Here is a 15,088-nt window from a genome sequence, read left to right as displayed (position 1 = left end):
AAACTCACTCATTGTGGCTGATGGCCATCTAAAATAAGTAACAGCCCTACCCACTTACCTGTAACAGAAGGAAAGAAGATCCCCACCAGAAGAGTGAAGGAGGTGGTGATATCAGCAAGAACATATTCATGGTTTAAGTTGCCTAAGACATCAGATGACTTGGCTGATGGCTTTTCAATTATCTCACCCTTTGGTAAATAATTACTCCAAAGGTTTTCTGCAAAGGGTTGAGGAGTGGGGTGGATAAGAAGAAAGAGAATCTAAGGATATAAGCAATATGGAAGTAATACAACTATATGATTATTTACCCAAACAACAGTTAACCAGAGATGCCTATTTTTATTGTTATAATTACTGTAGTAGAGACTGACCAAAGAGCCTTTTACTTGCAGGTACTGTGCCACAGACCTACCTCTACCTCAATCCCTTAATGTTTTTAAAGAACCACTGTTTCTTTAACATGAACACATGTAAGTATTGTAGGATGAAACATGATGGTATTTCTCATTTATTTTAAAATAATTTTACAAATATTTTAGTGCAATAAATGTAGTTAACTTTTCTTTTTTTTACATTTTTTATTAATTTTTATTTCTATGAGTACACTGTAGCTGTTTTCAGAAACAGTGAGGGCATCAGAAGAGGGCATCAGATCTCATCTGGTTGTGAGACACCATGTGGTTGCTGGGATTTGAATTCAGAACCTCTGGAAGAGCAGTCAGTGCTCTTGACTGCTGAGCCATCTTTCCAGCCCCTGTAGTTAACTTTTCTAACACAACTTAGAAAAAGTTAAGCAGACTAAAATCAAATGTTCAATAAAGCCCATTTTTAAATTAGTTCTCAGATATAAAGCCTTAAAAAAAAAAGTATCAAAGCAGTTTTAACCTCTTAGTATGAACTTGCTTCCTGGGCAAGAAATTTGTGGACAAAACATTTAAGGTGGACATTACTCAAGAAAAGAATTTCAGAAATTTAGCTGTCTAGGAAAACATAGGTGTGTTTGGTGACATTAAAACAGTTCTATCGCAGGGTGGTGGTGGCACATGCCTTTAATCCCAGCACTTGGGAGGCAGAGGCAGGCGGATTTCTGAGTTTGAGGCCAGCCTTGTCTACAGAGTGAGTTCCAGGACAGCCAGGACTATAAAGAGAAACCCTGTCTCGAATAAACCAAAAACCAAAAACCAAAAACCAAACCAAACCAAACCAAACCAAATCAAACCAAAACAAAACAAAAAAAAACCAGTTCCATTTTAGCTATCACTGAAGGAAGACCACTGGCAATTTTTCAAGAGTAAATTAAGTCAGACACAATGGCAAACCCCTGCAGTCCTAGCTTGTCAGGAACATGAGGCAGAAGGACTGCTTAAGCCCAGGAGTTTCAAGTTAGCTTGGGGAATATTGCAAAATAAAAATATTCACAAAATATTTTATCTTTTCCTATGCTAGAAAGCCATTTGTCCACCTGTTCTCAAAAAGGGGCAAATTTTAATAGCTGCATTCTGCAAAGAAGCTCTAAATATAACTTCACTAAGAGGAAAACAGAAATATGAGGGCACGGTACTGCATGCCTATAATCCTGCCAGTACTCACAAGGCTGAGGCACAAGGATTCTGAGTTTAAAGTCATCTGTGAATACACAGGGATCCATGCCAGGTTCAAATAGAAGGGTCTTGGACAGTGGGCTGAGGTGTCTATCAATGGTACAGCATGTGATTGATGCCTGTCAGACATACTCCCCGGGGTCAACCCTTACCACTGCAATCATAACCATCACCAATTAAGGTCTAGGTCATCAGCTTTAGTCGGGAAGCTACTGCCTATATTTGCTAAATGGACATGCTGTGCCTGACAAACTGCCTTCTAAACAACTATGCTTATGCTCAGGTATTGGTACTATCAGCTTTGGTCAGAGACGTCTTCTTTTACAGTGGGCAGTGGTCACTGTGGAGGGTCATTAACAACTAGTCACATTGGTAAGAATCGACTGTTTTATGCAGAGTCATAAAGGTATTTATATCACTCCCTTCAAGGCTCAGGGAACATTGTGGAAATGGGGCTGGAAGAATGGAAAATCCAGAGGAAGAAAAGGAATCATGTAGAATGCTGACTTCTTGTTGTGGCTCTTGCATCCTTGAACTCACAGCATCTCTGACTACTTGCACAAGATCTTCACAAGATGGGCTCTATCAATATGTCATCTGAGGAAGGGGGAGCTCACAAGACCCCACCCATTCCTGAGACTTTATACCCACCTACTGTGAGAGGGAGAGACATTTTCCTCAGTCTTGTAGCCACTGTAAGGTGCCCATGCTGCTATAAACACACCACCCATGAACCTATAATCAGTTCTAATGAAATTTAGTGTGTATGTAAACAAATGAGACCATAATGAGTATGAGTCAATATGATCAAAATAACATAACATGCATGCATAAATATAATAAACTCATTGTTATGCATAATTAATATACTATAATATAAAGTAAAAAAAAAAATAGGGGGGGGTGAAGAATCTAAGATGGGAAAGCCTATTTCCCACCACTGCCCTTAAAGATGAAATGACACAAAATAAACGGAGTCTAGTTAAACTCTCTAACTTACCAGTAATGATACCACTAGCCAATCCCGGAATGCCTTGGATTGAGGTGACATTATTGTGAACAAAATACTCATCACAGGTGGCATTAAAAAACTGACTTGAGTTGCAGAAGAATCCCCATAACTTTGATGGCACTGTCATGTTGTTAACTTCCTTGGTCTTAGAGCAAACATCGAGGTGTCTTGATGACAGGGTGCGGTTGCCTAGCATACAGACCCTAAACCAAAGCAACCAGAGAAGAAGAGAAAAATCAAGAAGGGAAAAAACAACAGAGAAAACTAAGTTTTAAAGATGAAAAACTGGTTAGTAAAGGATAAAAATGTGACTGCTATGAGATTTTACTGCCATGGGTAGAGAAGGACGAGCACCTTAAATCAAGGTGACTTATATTTTCTGCCAGTGTAACCCTCACAGATCACAATATTTTAACATTTATCTTATGTAGCTGGAGGCACTGAGGATTACAGGGATTCAGTATTCTGCTCAAGACCAAGGCCATACAAATGACAGATGAAGGGGATATGATTCAAACACAAGAATGATACAAAGAAACTATGCTCAATTATCTTCCAAAAATATTTTTGCTACTCATCCGTTTTCAGGCCCAAAAGAATCCTGAAGGGCTAAGGAGATGGTCCAGTGGGTTTGGAGTTCTTGTTATGGAAGCATGAGATCCTGAGTTCAGATCTCTAGCACCCAGGTCAAAGCCTGGTGTGATCACACATGCCTGTGATCTCGGCACTGGAAATGGGGGAACGGGGAGGAGGAGACACAGAAAGGCTGGGGTTTGCTGGCCAGCCAGTCTAGCTAAACAATGCAAACAATGATACACTATAGAGAGCAATGGAGGACACCTGAAACCTTCTGGTTTCCACACAGGCATACAAGTGGACCTCACCCGCACACCATTACCACTGCCAGCAAGAATGAAATCCCAGAGAACTTCTCTTATCTTTTTTTTTAAAACGTCCAAATGCCTATATTTTCATTTGCTTGTTTTCTTTCTAGGCAGAGGGAGAGAGGGGGAGGAGGAAGGGAAAGAAAGAAGGTGGAAAATGAAATGTGAAGAGGCTCTATTGTCAGAACCTCCTGGGACTGCCAGCTCTTCTAAGGCTTCTGGCTGCTGTTGTAGGATAGCCTGACTAGACTTAAAAGCATATCCCTCTATGGCCCAAGAGAAAACTGTTTTTGACCTTAAACCTAAGTAGACTCAGTGGGAAAGAAGAAATTTAAGGATAATACAAATATTAACTGTAGCTTTATTTTTTTTGTACTAGCTAGAAACATAAACAAGAATGGAGTAATAGATCCACAGTAAAATACTTCTGAGCTACAAAAAAACAGGATTTGGAATCTGCAGACTGATTTCATACATACACAATGAGCCACATACCTATCACTTGGATTCAACAACCCTTAATAATCCTAGTTTTGTTTCATGGTTTCTCTAAGGTTTGTTTTTTTTTAACATATTATGCTGGAATTTTAAAAAACAAAATAATTTGCACTGGGATTTCTTTTCCAACCAAACAGAAGTGGAGAAGCCCCAAAGAGGAACCTGAAGCAAAATGGAATTTTCCAAGTTGAGATACAGCTAAAATGTTGCATCTAAAACTTTTATAACTCTGAAAAAGATCTTTATTTTATGGCCCTAAGTAAGCAAAATGAAAATTTATCGTAGGATTTATTACTGACATCACATAGAAGAGATACCAAACAGCAATCAGGAAATCACAAAGTCCCACGTTCTTGCCTACCATCAGCTGACTTCGGGTAAAGTCATTTATCTTCACTAGATTTAGCTTTTTCATCATGAAAAAAGTGGTTTTGGTTTTTTTTTCCGTTTTAACCTGTTTTAAATCAGCATAGTATCAGTAAATTTTGCCCCTTGCTGATCCATATGACCTCAAAGGCTACTTCTGTAACAAGATTACAAATAACTCAGTGTCACCCGGCCTCTGTGTCACAAATCCATGGGAAAATAGGTGAGTCTGTGAGTGAACGCTCTGCACAAATCCATCACTTCACTACTGCACGTTATGTATGGCATGGAACATCCAGGGCACACACATGTGATAAGACAGTCATTTTCCTTAATACCTGATAATTCTTAGCACTTACAGTACCAAGAATAGAGTAAATAAACAACTTAGGTAACTCCTTGAAAAAAAGATTTAGTTTATGCACATGGGTGTTTTTGCCTACCTGTATGTCTGTGTGTGCCAGTTGTATGCCTGAAGCCTGTAGAGGCCTGAAGAGGGCACCAGATCCCCTGGAACTGGAGTTACAGACAGTTGTGAGCCATCATGTGGGTGTTAGGAATTTAACCCAGGTCCTCTGAAGATCAGCCATTGCTTTTAACTAGAGAGTCCTCTCTCTTCAGACCACTACTCTAGAATTCTTTTGAATTGATTTTAAAAGCAATTGAACATTGGTTGCTGGTAATGACTATGACTGCAAAGTCCTTCATGGATAGTTCACATAAACACAATCATTATTGGGGGGGGCAGGGGAGCACATCTAAAGAGATGTACCTTAATGATGGCGACAGCTGGTAGGTCTACATTTCAGAAGTGAAGAAGAGGGTTAATAGGACAGTATGTCACGAAGCTTCCTTCTGAGAAACTGGACCAATAGGAAATCATTCCATGAAATTCTGATGGAAATGTTCACATCACCAGATACCATCACTGACTATCCAATGATGACTATGTCAAAGATAGTACGTACGGGAAGTGTGGTGGAGCAAAGGAAGACTTGATGGCACCAGCATAGATAGCCAAGATGGACACAATTACACAGGCCAGGAAAAGTGAGGCGAACTTATTCACATAGCGTACGCCGATGAATACTACCAAGACCATGAGGATCAAGAAGGCTGTACCATAGACGCGCATGTTGTTCAGCATGGCTGCTGACTCTTTAAGTGCATCATCACTCCGAAAGATGGCAGCTCGGGGAACAATATACACCTGTCAGAAGAAGAAAGAGAAGTAGTTAAGATGTGAGACTGTTTCAAAACAATCAAGTAGAGGGGCTATAATAAAGACAGCTAAACAAAAGAATCAGACACACCAGAAGAATGCATCATATCATATTACAGATGGTTGTGAGCCACCATGTGGTTCCTGGAGCTTGAACTCAAAACCTATGGAAAAGCAGCCACTGCTCTTAACCACTAAGCCATTTCTCCAGCTCAATTTTAATCCTTTTAAGGGGGTTGTATCCTTTGTACCTGGAGTTACAGACAGTTGTGAGATACCATGTGGGTGCTAGAAATTGAACCCTGGTCCTCTGCAAGAGCAGCCAGTGCTCCTAAGCACTGGGCCTGTCTCCAGCCCTCCTTTCTTCTTTTTAATCATTTATTTTTAGACAGGTCTGATTACCTAGCCCTAGTTGGCCTGGAACTCAAAGAGATCCACCTGCCTCTATCTCCCAAGTGCTACAATTAAGGTTATGTACCATACCTAGCTGCGAATTAACCAAAATTTGGCTTTAGGATGTCTATAAAAATGTTATGCCGTAGATTATGTGTTTTCTATTTGCTATTCTGAATATCTGCATTTGCAAATGGGAAAAAGAAAAATGAATAATTTTATTCAAAAGGCTATAGAAAAGATGTATACTATATGTAGAGAAATTAAAAACTCTTTCATTGGTATAAAGTTATCAAGAAGAGAGGTTCGGGATACAACTCAGCCAGTGAAATACTTGCTGCACAAGAATGAGCACCTGAGTTTGATCCCCAGGACTTAAGTTAAGAGCTAGGCATGGTGGTATGTGCTTGTCATCTTAGCACTGGGGAGGTAAAGGCAGGAGGAAACCTGGAGCTGACCAGCTCCACAGCCAAAGGTGTTGAGCCCCAGGTCCCAGTGAAAGACCCCATCTCATAAAACAAACTGGATGTGGAACAGCAGGTGAGGAAATAGGTTGATTGCTGGCTTCTACACACATGTATTCAACACACTAGAACACATACATACAAACACACGTACAATATAAAAAATAAACTTTATTTTATTTTTTTTTCATTGACATATGTGTAAGTCTTTTGTACTTAGATATGAACTCCTTGGTTGAGGTGATAGAGTTGGGGACAATCAGATAGAGGAGAAGGACAGACAGGTGAAAGGACAACTCAACCTTTCTGCTTCAGCATCATGGTAAGAGGACAGTCCCAGGCAGTCATCACCTGATTGGCTGCCCCACACTTCGCTTGATCTCAGAAACCTTGGTATCTCAGGTCAAAATAAACCCACAGAGCTTCTACACTGCAGTCCACAATTACTCCATCACTTACCAGAAAGATTTCAATGGCACCAAGAATATACATGGCTGCTGCAAATGTTGTGCCAAGATAAAAGCAGAGGCCCACAGCCCCGCCAAACTCTGGGCCCAGGGCCCGGGAAATCATGAAGTATGAGCCCCCGGCTACAAGACAAAATAGAATTTCAACAGAATAAATAAAGTAAGGGCATCACTAAAAGAAGTGTAAACAAGTCATAAACAATAATTTTAAAATATGCACAAAAAGATGTTTCAGACTTTGGGAAACCGAATGTAACAAAGTAGATTTGCTAGTGGGAATATTGTGTGCTCAATACTCTACATTTTGTCACTATTAGGGGAAAAAAATTGGAAAACTTCCTATAGAAATAAGACAGTCTAATAAAACATTTTATAAGCAAAGAGTGTGGCTGAAATTAGAGCACTGTAGTCTAAAAATAATGAGATTTCAAAACCTTAAGCTAAACAGCATTTGTTTCTCTGGCTTCTAGAAAGTGTCTGTTACAATACACTATGAACAACAGAATAAACACATTAATTTTCTTTGGAAAAGCATAAACACAGTGATTGCTCAGTAGTAACCTCTGAAATTCAAGGTTGGGCTACTAACCTGGCACCACTCCGTTAGTGGCAATGGCACTCATGGAGATGGCAGTTAACATTGTCTGTAGAAGAGAAGAATTTTACTACAGAGTAGAGCTGACATTTCCATACTACTTTCCCATGTATGAACGTCAGAGCACTTAACAAACATTTTACTCTAACCCATTTTTATGAAGCGTTGCTGTATAACATATTCAAACGAAACAGCTAGGGAGTTAACATTGCAAAGTAGGCTGAACTTACCTACACACTAGCTACAATGTCAAAAATACAGTAAGAACCATTAGAGGGAAAAATTAAAATATTATGTAGAAGCACAGTACAGAAAAGGCTTGAAAGTGAGAGTTCCTGGAGGCATAGTTACTAGCTAGTGGCTACTTTAGTGCAAATGAGATGGAAAACCAACAGTGTGGTAGTGGGAGTAAGAGGGAAAGGCTGCATATGAAATAGTTCACAGAGCACAGATTGGCCATGGTGAAGGGCAAAGGAGGAATATGACCTAGAAATTTCGAGTTTGAGAAACTGGAAGTGGGGAAGCCTGTGCTCTTAAGTTCTTAATGACATAGGTTATATCTGTTTAACCTGCATGGTTAGTGCAGGGGGAGGATGTAATGGTTACTACAACAACCAGAACAGTAGAAAGTGGGCAGGGATGGAACAAAGAAGAGTGAGCAGTTTAAATGAAGGAGAATCAGAATGGGTTGAGTGTGAGAGAGAAGTCCTGGGGAAAACTGAGTGATTTCTGGGAAAGGGACAAAAAGACCTCAAATAATCCAAACCTAATCCAGGCCCAACTCACCCTTCCACGGCACCACCAATTGTACTTTCAGTACATTTTGGAATAGTGTATGCATTTTCTAATGTTTTCTGTTACAACATCAGTGTTTTCTATGCTCAAATTATCCATATTTTAGATTATTTGAAGACCTGCATTTTGTTATGTATTTCCAAAAATCTAGGAAACCATATACTATATAGTAAGTAATAAACAATAGCTGCTTGGTGAAAATCTTTTAGATTTTAAGATGAAAATTCTCTCTCCTGTTGGGGTCATGAGTCTTTTCACATATTTTCTGTGCTGTTCCATATTTTCTGTGCTGTTCCCCAGGAGGTCAAGCACATATACTCTTGGCAGCTCGAAATGACATAGGGTAAGCTCTAGGAGCCAATGCCCGACTTACACAGCAGCAGCAGATGAGGACAATTGCAAAGGCTTGAAGGACTCCAGCTGTGCCCACTACCCAGGTAAGACGCAGAAAGAGGATCACTCCAAAAATATTCTGTAGACATGGGAGATAGACACCCATGAAAGTACCCATTTGGGGGCTCTGAAAATAAAAATGTAAGACAAAAGGGAAATTATGTAGTTAGCCATAAAAGATGCTTTGATTTACTATATTAATCTCAAAGTAGAGTCAGGAAGTTTAACCACTACCTTTTAAGATCTCTTAGTAAAGTTTATCACTATACTTCTATTATCTATATACATTTGTAATTTGGATAACTTCCCACATGTTTTTACTATATCTAAACAATGGAACATTCAAAAATCTAAAAATATTATTCAAAGTTGCTAAAATTCTTTTCATTTAAAAACAGAGCAATGACTTGTGGAAATTGTTGAGAATTCAGGTTCAAATTCTTCATAATAGTTGGTAAACAAAATAGATGGGGAAAGTAAAAACTTGAAGGCCATTTGGTTCCTTCACAAATTGCTGACCTAACTGTGTGAATTTGCGTAATTTTTTTAAAATTTATTTTTAAATCAAATCATAATTTTTATTTATTCACACAGGGGTTATAAACACAAAAAGGCAGGACATGGGGAAGGGGATGACACCAGAGCGTGGGTGTTCAGGGGGAGTACAGATATCTTTCAGAACAGGGTATAGATTGGGTGAAAGTTCAGGGGACAGGTCACTATGACTCTTGTCTATGATTCACTTGTCCTTATCTAAGTTGGTACTATCTGCCAAGGCTACCTATTTACAAGGTCTATGACTAGTCAGGCTGGTAAATTTCCACAAAAGCTGCCTGTTTACAATAGCTTATAACCATTTGTTTCAATGTTTTCCACAGGCACCCAAGACTTTGTGTTAGCATACATGTATGACAGGCCTATTGCTGATTTTAGGCCTATGGCTGATTTTAGGCCTTCAGTGTGTAATCAGGGCTGCCCCTGTCATCTCCTCCCTTCTCTAAGTATAGAAGGGCTGTGGCAATTCTAATCTTGGGAAGGCGGGGATAGAGACCTGACCTCCAGTAATTGAAGGGGACCTTGTAATGGCTCCGGTCTCCCTGTCGTTGTCCAGTGAGGCATGGAGCCATACCCATCCCAATGTCTTTTTCCTGGAGAGGGGATACTTTTGACATCAACCCCTATGCAGTCAGGCTTGTCCCTCAGGGAACCCAGACTGTTCTATGACAGTCCATTGATAAAAGAGATTATTAATATAGATTTATATTTCTTTAAATAGTGTCTTCATGACTCTCTGAGTGTGGAAGGAGTGGCTGTTGGCGCTTCTGTTCTGATATTACAAGGACTCTGAAAAATTGGCTTTAAAAACAAAAGAGGAGGAATGGTACTCCCCCCACCCCATCCCAGAAGGAGTCTCCCGAAATACTCTCCATCATGCCTTGTTCACTTTTAATTCTCTAAAACTGAAAGCTCATGGCAAATCTGCTGCTGACTGCCTGTTGTATCACTGAGACCAATAAAAACTATGCCACAGCTATGTGGAAGGACCCTCTTACCCTTAAAGGGAATGGCCTGGACCCAGTTCTCTTACGGGGTCAAGGATTTTTATGCCTGTTTGATACCACAGAAGACACAGCTAAATGGCTGCCAAAAAGATTAATGAAATAAATAGATACCCCCACAAAGCCAGGTCCAACTATAAATAAGATGAATAACAATTGACATCCAGGGAAGAGAAATCTCCCTGAGAATTCCCTTCTTTTTCCTTTCTAGGTAAGAATTGGCATAATTTTATTGTAAGAAAAATAGTAGTATTTTTAAAAAGCCTTAACAATTGCTGGGTATCATTATCATGGTACATGCCTATGATTCTAGCACTGGAGGCTGAGGCAGGAGGATTCTAAGTCTGTCTTATATTTGAGGCATAGTCTCAAAAGACAAACCAAAACAAACAAAAGAACCCCAAAATCCTTGTACCAGGCAGACAACTTGAGCAGCCACGTAGATATACTCCACTCCACTGATGTGCTAATATCTTTTCCTGCAATGCTGTCAGTCACATGGCTAACCACTTGGATGGTTTCTGCTCAAATCTACCATGACAGAGGGCCTCCTCTGACCAGCCTACCAGAGTAGCAACTCCTTCGAGCAGGCTCTCGATAGTCTCATTGTTTTGAACCCTGCTTGGTTTTTTGTCAAGCCTTAACTAACACTAAAAATGTTATATACTTTAACAGTTTAAAGAGCATAGGGACTGGCTTCCCACATGGAGCTAGGATACTGTACATCTGTCTGGGCCATGATGCCCATGCTCAGCATTGCCCTGGGCACGTAAAGTATGTACTACACTGTTTCTTAACATGGATGGATGCCCTGGATATGTCTCCATCATCTTTACTTATCTCAGCTGTTTTGAGATATCACCTTGGTAGGCTTCTTTTTCCCTTCAGTGATGTTCTCTGCCTCTTCATGTTCCTTTGCTCCTTGTGTCAGATTTGTATAGTTCGCCATGCGGTTGAGGAGAGAAGACACCTTCGGTCTGGTGTCCATTTCTTCCTACAAAGCCAGAAATAATTTACGAAGGATACTGAAATTCAGCAACAAAATAGGCTCTCAACCAGGATACAGAAAAATAAATGATAAAATTTTTCACAGATAAATATTTTAAGAGAATTCTTCAGTGAGACAATTTTTTCCTCACATTTGAAAGACTGTACAGAACTGAAGGTACAGCTCAGTGAGAGTAGCTGCCTGCATGCTCATGGTCCAGGGTCCACCCCCCAGCACCGAGATGGTAGAAAAGACCATGCTTAATTAGGGTAACAAGTCAAGGTAGGCTAGAGTTCCGCGATGCATTAAGGTTTTTCATACAAATGTGTATATAATTATGTTTGTGTTCTCATTTGTTCCCCTCCTCCTCTGCCTTCTCCCATTCCTTCTGAACCTCTTAGAGACTAGATTCCCTTCCTTCCCAAATTAGTTCCCCCTTCTCCTTTCATGTTACATGCGTTCTATTATCCTGTCTCTACCTCTCTGCTCACTTAATCTCCTTACATCTCCTTTCCTTCTCACAGTCTGTGTGCACTTTCCCTCTCTCCCTTTCTCCTTCTTTCTCTCTGACACACACATACTTATATACACATATGGGAGAAAACATTCACTATTCAGTATCTGTCTTAGTTTAGCTTATTTTGCTTAACATAAATGATGTTTCCAAACATTCTTCTGAAAATGTGACGGTTTCATATTTCCTAGTAGCTAATCAATTCTACTGTACAGGTTGGAAAGACAACCCAGTCAGTGGATAAGAGCCCTTGTTATTCTCTCAGAGTTCTGAGTTCAGTTACTAGCACCCACACTGGGAGGCTCACAACTCTACTAACTCTGTCTCCAGGGAAATATGATGTCCTCGTCTACACAGACACATACATATATAGATAATTAAAATATTACCTCAAAGAGTGCCAAATTTTTATCAAAATATTCATCTCCTTCTTCATAGTTGGAATTATTGAGATAAGCATTTCGAGCTTTTTTATGTCCATCATCTGAAAAGAAAGGAAAACATTGGTTTTTCATGGGTACTAAGACACCAGCACCAATAACTATGTTGCCTCTGTGTTAGCAGAAACCACTTCAGAATCAAGTTCAGCTTGAGTGGTAGACCTCAGTTAGCGCTGCTTAGAGAATGTAGTATTCTGGCAAAACAAATCAGGAAACCAAAGAAATCAATACAAAGTTCTTTTCCTAATACAGAGACCTCTGGAGGCCCTACCCTTGAACTTACCCTCAAATAAACAAAAACACATAGTATTTCTTTCTTGGTGTGTTGTACTGCTCTAGGCATGGGCTACTTTACAAATTGTTGATGCTGATAATGGGAGAAAAAGCTATTTCCAAGGCTATGTTTTAGATGTATGTGTATGTATGTGCATGTGGTGCGTGCGTGCGTGTGTGTGTAGAACAGTGTACATGTGGAAGTCAGAGGACAACTTGGTAAAGTTGATTCTCTCCTACTTTTGTAAGGTATGGAGCGCAGGTTGTCGGGGGTGCATGCCAAGTACCTGTTGAGTAATGTTGCTGACCTCCTTCCTAATGCTTTATCAATTATAATAGGTGACTTAATCTTTGATGATAGTTTTAAAAAAATTCTTTGATCATTTTTTAGGATGTATGTTGAATATATTCAACCCTCCCATTGCTTCAAACCCAGCTTTGAGACTGCTTCTGGTTTTTTTTAAAGCTTCTTTCCCATGAGATCCAGTTTGTGTTGCTCAGCAAATCTCACTTTTGGGATTAAGGTATGCTCTGGTGTGTAGTCATACTATTAAGGTCATCATCATTAAATGATGACCTGAATCTCTTCTTCACAGCAATCATTAAATGATAATAGCTCCTCAGCTGGTGCTGGGATTACATATCCACTTCATTCCCACTGTACTGGATTCTGACTGGCTGGAGCTTGTGTACATCTTGTGTACACTCCAACAGTCACTGAGTTCATATGTACTTCTGTCTGGAAAAGTTTCCTTTAAATAATCCATGACCTTTGGCTCTTATAATCTTCCTGCCCCACCACCCCCTCCACCAAAACCCCCAGCCTTGAGATAACATATGAAAATTCAGTTTGAGGCTAAGCACTCGGTAGTCTTTTGTTCTCTGTATACCAAGCAGCTCCAAGTCAGTAGTAGTTTTTGAAAGAGTCTCACCAGACTAGTCTCAAACTCGTGACTATCCTTTCTCAGCCCCTAAAGTACTAGATTATAGGTGTGTCTCTTCATGGTCAACATCTAGTATATTTTTGTATGAACCCTTCCATATTATTTTTATGTTGAAAGTACCTAACTGGAATCTAATGAACTAACTGTAAGCAAACAAAGAAGAATCCAAGATCCTGAGACAGCAAAGCTTGTGCTATATATGAATACTTCCTAATCTTTACCTTTCTAAATTGTACATAAGTTATATAATTGCACAGTCTGAGAGGAGAGAAGAGAAAAATGTATAAATGTTATTTAAAACTTAGATTTCTATTACTGAAAAAATATACTAATATAAAAATTAAAGAAAAGTAAAAGCACTGTATATTACTTTAAATCTATTAAGAGGAGCCTGGCAAAAGGACAGCAAACTATGGAAATGAGCTGGTCATCTGAAAGGACGGGAGCCTGACATGAAGACGCTCCTGATGGTTGAGAGGAGTACAGAAAAGGAGCACATGACTGACACATGAGACGTTCAAAATAAGATTTAAGCCAATTTTGTCAAGTTTTAAGGAAACAATATATACAACTGAAAAATAATAGAAGAATCAAATAACTATGCTGTTTTGTGCTAATTACATTTGAGGATAATTATATAGCTGAAGACTAGTTTTCTTGTTTCTTTTGAAACACACTGTAGCTAATTTATGACACAAAACAGTACACAGAAAACTCCCACCAGGGGGCTCAATTTTTCTCCTAAGCTACGTGTCTCTACCCTCTCAAACCGCCATCCCACAAACATGGATCAGGTAATGCAGTTTGTTGAGCCAAGTCGGCAGTTTGTAAAGGACTCGATTCGGCTGGTTAAAAGATGCACCAAGCCCGACAGAAAAGAATTCCAGAAGCTCGCCATGGCCACAGCGATAGGATTTGCTATCATGGGCTTCACTGGCTTCTTTGTGAAACTGATCCATATCCCTATTAACAACATTATTGTGGGTGGCTGAGTCCTTTCTCATCATGGGACGAGTGAACCAATCAGGGGGTGACAAGCTCATGAAGTAAAACGTTGCCTGGATGCTTTGTGTTTTTTGTTTCTTTCCATCTTCCTATGAGTTTTTTTTTATTTCTAAATTAAAATAATTTCAAAATAAAAAAAAAGAAAAAAAGAAAACCCCCACCAGTTTGCAAACCTTTGTAAAAATAACAGATCTAGGCAATCATCTCAATGGCTATGAGAGCCACTGATAAAGAGCTGAAGAAAACCTGCCAGTGGGTAAATGAAGGTGATCATGAGCCTGTTGACCAACACTAACATCACTGAGGGCAAGACACTGTTCATCCTATGTATTCTTCACAAAAGAATGGAAATTCAATCTATTAAGCCTCACCGGGAATACAGGAAATACAAAGGAAAATACAAAAATATATGGTAAGCATACTCAAAGATATAATCTCCACAGTCAGAACATAATGATAATCTAATTTCTTCAGCAAATCACAAGCTAAAAGAATAAACTTTTACAGATTAAAGCCTTTGATATGACTGAAATCTAAGATATGATCTTTGTTAGAACCCTGGCTCAAATAAATGTGAAAAGGTATTTCTAAAACAGAGAAATGTTGGGCTAGAGATGACACAACTGCTCTTCCAGAGGACTTGGGTTCAATTCCCAGCACACACACAGCAGCTCA

The 15,088-nt window shown here is 39.5% G+C and overlaps 1 protein-coding gene and 1 pseudogene across 4 annotated transcripts in view; one reads left to right on the top strand and one right to left on the bottom strand.

The window, feature by feature from the left end:
* Window positions 1-15,088, bottom strand: part of LOC114616633 (solute carrier family 12 member 6) — an 88,142-nt gene that overhangs the window by 20,762 nt on the left and 52,292 nt on the right. For all 4 annotated transcript variants that reach the window (XM_028762063.1, XM_028762062.1, XM_028762064.1 and 1 more), the window contains 8 exons: window positions 12,141-12,235; window positions 11,112-11,243; window positions 8,671-8,817; window positions 7,497-7,551; window positions 6,900-7,030; window positions 5,330-5,571; window positions 2,602-2,816; window positions 59-217 (listed from right to left, as the gene is read on the bottom strand). In XM_028762063.1, coding sequence (XP_028617896.1) covers window positions 59-217; window positions 2,602-2,816; window positions 5,330-5,571; window positions 6,900-7,030; window positions 7,497-7,551; window positions 8,671-8,817; window positions 11,112-11,243; window positions 12,141-12,235 — 1,176 coding nt within the window. The remainder of the gene's footprint in view (window positions 1-58; window positions 218-2,601; window positions 2,817-5,329; window positions 5,572-6,899; window positions 7,031-7,496; window positions 7,552-8,670; window positions 8,818-11,111; window positions 11,244-12,140; window positions 12,236-15,088) is intronic.
* LOC114616635 lies at window positions 14,194-14,471 on the top strand (annotated as a pseudogene).

This window comes from Grammomys surdaster, unplaced genomic scaffold (assembly GCF_004785775.1).
Source record: "Grammomys surdaster isolate TR1022 unplaced genomic scaffold, NIH_TR_1.0 332767, whole genome shotgun sequence".
Classification (NCBI taxonomy): Eukaryota; Metazoa; Chordata; class Mammalia; order Rodentia; family Muridae; genus Grammomys; species Grammomys surdaster.
Note: the sequence above shows the minus strand (reverse complement) of the source record. Positions and strands in the feature narration are given on the sequence as shown.